The following is a 5000-nucleotide window of genomic DNA, read 5'->3' as shown; positions in this document are numbered from 1 at the left end:
ATTGTTAATCACTAAATGCGTGTGTGTATGTGTTATCCATACACACACACACACTTTTGGCAAATTATTGATTTGTAATTAGTTAAGCTTTCGAAAACGAAAAGTAGACTTGCGACACAATAGCTATTAATTTTATAATTCATAACAGAAAAACACAATTATATACACTGAACACGCGCGCACACACGCACACACGTTGTAAGAACAAAGGCGTGCAGATAGTAAGACAAAAACCAAAGCAACCAGGATTATATAACATTAATTACACAAAATGATTATAAAACTAACTGCATAATGCTTATCTACATTTTTCTTTTTTTCTATTTTTGATATTTTAATTGGTTCATAAAAAAATTTTGACAGAGAGGAAAAAATAAAAGACGTATAAATGAGTCATAGAAGAAAATGGCTTCGAATGGCACTAGAATCTTTGAAGTATATATATATATATGCGTATATATATATAGTTTGGAAGTATTATAGTGTACAGTATCTAGACAGCAAAACAAAGTAATAGTTAAAATATATATATGAGCTCAGGGAGAGAACAAAAATTGTTAGACGAAAATTGGCGTGATGCTGCAGTATATACATGTATATATAGTAAGGAAAGAATACTAATAGTAGTAGTAATAATAATAATAGGTCATGACCCAACAGACACAGCCAGGGATGACAAATAAGTTTAGTTGATAGAGTAAACGATTTTTGTTGCTGTTCTTAAGCTTATTGGGTACACGAAGTGCCAAAATTCTATTTATATTGCATTAATATACGAAAAGACAACTAAAAATCAAAGTATGTTGGTACTAATGGCTTTGCCTTGCTAGCTTTACAGTTGGGGGGGTTGCTTTATATTTATGCTTTAAAAGGAGAAATAGAAGCAAGAGAAAGCTGTTAATGCACATTAGAACATGTAATATTTGCTTTGAAAGAATAAACAAATCGTAGGAGGAATGACTGAAGAAACAAGGAAAAAATAACGAAATGAAATTGAAGACTTCTGTGCGAAGACTAACGGAATGAGTAAGCCATTAGAAAAAAGGCGAGATAATAGCTATGTAATAGGAATTCCACAAGAATGGAGTAATAGAGTGCCTAGAAGGTGTGTGAGTGTATGTATGTATATATATATATATATATATATATATACACATACACACACACTGCGAGGGTGTGTTATACACACACACACACAGAGGAGAAAATAGAGATAGCAACAACTGACAGCAATTTTCTTTTGTATGCGAGTGTAATTAACCGAGATAATACAAATAAACAATATATGAATAACCTAAAAATAAAACTCTCCATAAATGACACACACACACACACACACACACGATATATATATATATATATATATATATATATATAATATATAATCCACCCTCGCCATGTCAGTTTACCGAGGAGCAACACTCGAAAGAGAATATGTAGTGTAAATCTATAAAGCTTTCTTGCTTATCCAACATGGCCTAGAGAGATATCTTAAGTACTACTGTTGGTGAATGCATTGCTAGTAGAATGTGTGTAGTTTCTAATTACTCACATCACCGAGGCAGTTTTTAGCTCTGCCTGTCTAACTTGCATGAACTTAGTCATCAGCCTACAAAGAAAGAATAAAAGGAAGGGGAAAAAAAAAATAGACAAGCTAAACTAACATTATGGTTTTGTTTCTTTTGAAAAGAGTGAAGATACCGAATCTTACATAAAGCCAAATCACGAGAAAATATACCTACAGAAATTCAAAAACAAAAAGGCCATGCTGTGTGTAAGATGTATAAGAGAGGTTCGGTAGGGGGTGCGCCAATTCTATGATGAATGACAATATTTACACAAATCGATTTTTGCCTTGTAGCTTAATACAGTTTTCCACTAGTGGAGTATACTTGATGATAGTAAAAACGACATACAACTTTTATCAGAAACCTAGGTTTATTTTACGTTTACAAAGGAAACAATTTCCCTGAAACATTTTAGTAATTTTGGTTTTTATAACTACAAAATGAGGCGCAAGATTATTATCGATGAGTGTGTGTATGGAGTGTACCTTAGTGAATAGAAATTAAGCTACAGCGAATAAAGAAATGCCATTACTACAAAATGCATGTGCACAAATACATCCACACTGTCAACGGGGTGTTAAGGAGCTTTTAATACGCTGGACAAGATTTAGGACAAGTTAAATAAGCGTCAATATTAGGAATTTAAAGATTTAAATACAGGTTTTCAATTTGAAAGATTTCTTTCTAGTGTCATTATTTAGTATAGAGTCTCCAAGCGTTATAGATAGCTTGGGGTCACACCAAGAGTAAATCCAGCAAAGATTTGAAAATAGGGATTCAAGAAAAATTTAGTATATCTAATTCATAAATACCTCTAAACTAAATAAATATTGGCACTCTTAGAATTCCATATTAGCGAAGGAATATTGGAACCGATTCGCAGAGGTTAGTTTTATTTTTATTTGATTTTTTTTTTCTTAAAAATAGAAATATTTCTTTTATACTGAAAAACTTACCTTGTCGGCCAACAATTTCAGCAACGTGTTCCGAACTGGGAACTGGCACACATTCCGTCATGTTGGCGCTGCGTTTGCGTGGAGCAGACTCGTCAAAAGTTTGAGGAGCATTCGGAAGTCCATTGCTACTACTGGTCGTGGTGGTCGTATCTTCATCTGTATGTAATCCAGCGAGCATTGTCAACTCCAGGGCCAACTGCATAGCACGGTGGTCTTCCAGACCGCCGCTATTACCATTCATGTCGGTACTGAGGAAACTTGCAGGCATCACAAATGCAGTGGAGTGAGCGAGACAGGCGAAGAATATATATTTATGTATAAAAAAGCTTTTAAATTATATATTTGCTATATCTTTTTATTATTTTTTTGTCCCTCTTTAGAGAGGAGTAGGGCTAAGTGTAGGGGGATAGTGGAGAGAACAAAGACTTGAGGGAAGTGTTAAAGCTGTGTTTTGGTGGGGGTTGTTTTTGTGTTTTTTTTCTTTTGATTTTCTTTTAGACTGTGGAGATCAGAAGGCAAGATAAGGGAGAAAAACAGAAACAAAAATATGTGATTTTAATGTAATTTGTATACATTAGTACCTAAATAATATTTATATATATATATATTTACACGTTAACTATTCTATAATATATATATATTTGTACACACGTACTCTCACATACATAAAGGACGGGTGGGTAGAAAGGTGAAAGAAACACGGGCAGCAGCAATTAAGAGGGATTCTTTTGGATTTTGATTTTTTTTTTGGTTGTTTTTTGTTTGGTTTTTTTTTTTTGCAGAAGCCTGGAAATGCTACCACTTAAAAGTGAAGAATGACAATCAATGACCAACTTCGCATTTATAACTTATTCAGTTCTACTTTTGGAGGGTTTCTTTTTTTTCTTTATAGGAAAAGGTGTGAACTATCCTATCACGCCGACACACCGAAGTATACATATATCTGAATATATATATATATATGTATTATTAATACTTTATAAATTTCTCTTGGGTAAGAAACAGTTGCGAAAACAATTGACAATCCAAAACAAAAGTGAAAGGAATAAAAAACAATTTCTAATTTTATAGTGTGCAAGGCAAAATACGTGGTTTGCCTGCTTCAATATATACATATATACACGTGTATTTATATATATGTATCGTATATATATTCTCTTTACACAGAAAATGTTATCACTTTATATGTGGTATAGATAAGTTAAGAGCTAAGATATGTATTTCCTTTTCTATAGATATAAATATCTGCCAAAAATATAAGGAAGAAATTAATTTTTATGTACATATATATATATAATTATTATTTTGATAAGATTCTTTATGAAATATACCTAGATATTGGTGAGCGTACACTGCATGAGAAGTAGCCACACTAAGCTTTATATGGATATAATATTGGTGGCGAAAGCAATTTCTTTTTCCTGCTAATGTGAATTTATATATATATTATACATATATAAATTTTGTGTAGATGTCAAGATGTGAAGTTCGAATGTATACAGACAAGGGATTGTGGAAAGCCGCGGTGAAAAATACTAGTCCCCACTAAATATTCTTCCGTCTACATACAAGGGAATTGTAAAAGACCGGAATTCATTCAAGACACACAAGAAGCAACTACGGTGTGTATATAAATATATAAATATCTAAATATTTATATATATGTATATATATATATATATATATGTATGTATGTATATATATATAATATATATAAATTGTATATATATATTTATACAAGTGGGTGCGGAGGCTTAGGCCGTAGCATGCAGTGTTGTGTGCGCGCGTCTTCAATGTTAGCGTTACAAACGTTGAATGTGTGTATTTGCAAAGAGTAATAAGAATCCTTCTCGTTTGGTAGACGCTTGGTATTAGCACTAGTTGTAGTTGTAGCAATAGTAGTAGCAACAGACAGTAGTACTGGTTGTATTTATTTCAGCGCTCATTCGAGGTGTGGTAGAAATTTTTTTTCCCTTGTATTTTTTCGCTTTTCTTTAGCCTTTGTTTGTTGTGTTTGTAATTGTAGTAGTAGTAGTAACTGTTCTTGTTCGAGGTATATCTACATTATCTCTAATATATAATATATTATATATATAATATATATATATATTATAATTCCTGTGTAGTTGCTGCTGCTTCAGTTGGTTATAAACGAGTTTTACTATTTTCTTTTCTTTCTCTTTGATATCGTCCTTTTGGCTTCGTTTCTGTTGTGGTTGTTGTTGTTATGTTTTGTGTTGGGATTTCTTTTTGTTATTTTCTTTTTTTAGGTCGGTATAAATATATATAAATACACATATATGTATATATATATATATATATATATATATAATATGTAATATATATATATATATCACCCGCTTCTTTTTTTTTTTCCTTCTTCTTCTTTTTGTGTGTGTGTGTGGTTCTGTTTACCGTTTCTTTTGAAAATTCTAACTCCTTCTCCTCTCAACACACCAACAACAACAAAAGCCAC

General features: G+C 31.9%; 1 protein-coding gene across 1 annotated transcript in view; it reads right to left on the bottom strand.

Annotated features, from left to right (window-relative positions):
• Positions 1 to 4994, bottom strand: part of LOC115220373 (RNA-binding protein MEX3B) — a 78339-nt gene extending 73345 nt beyond the window's left edge. The window contains exon 1 of the mRNA XM_029790488.2: positions 2525 to 4994. Within this exon, the coding sequence (XP_029646348.1) occupies positions 2525 to 2792 (268 nt within the window). The 5' untranslated portion in view covers positions 2793 to 4994. The remainder of the gene's footprint in view (positions 1 to 2524) is intronic.
• Between the last annotated feature and the right edge of the window lie 6 nt (positions 4995 to 5000).

Source organism: Octopus sinensis, linkage group LG16, assembly GCF_006345805.1.
Source record: "Octopus sinensis linkage group LG16, ASM634580v1, whole genome shotgun sequence".
NCBI lineage: Eukaryota > Metazoa > Mollusca > Cephalopoda > Octopoda > Octopodidae > Octopus > Octopus sinensis.
This window is presented reverse-complemented; position numbering and strand designations above follow the sequence as displayed.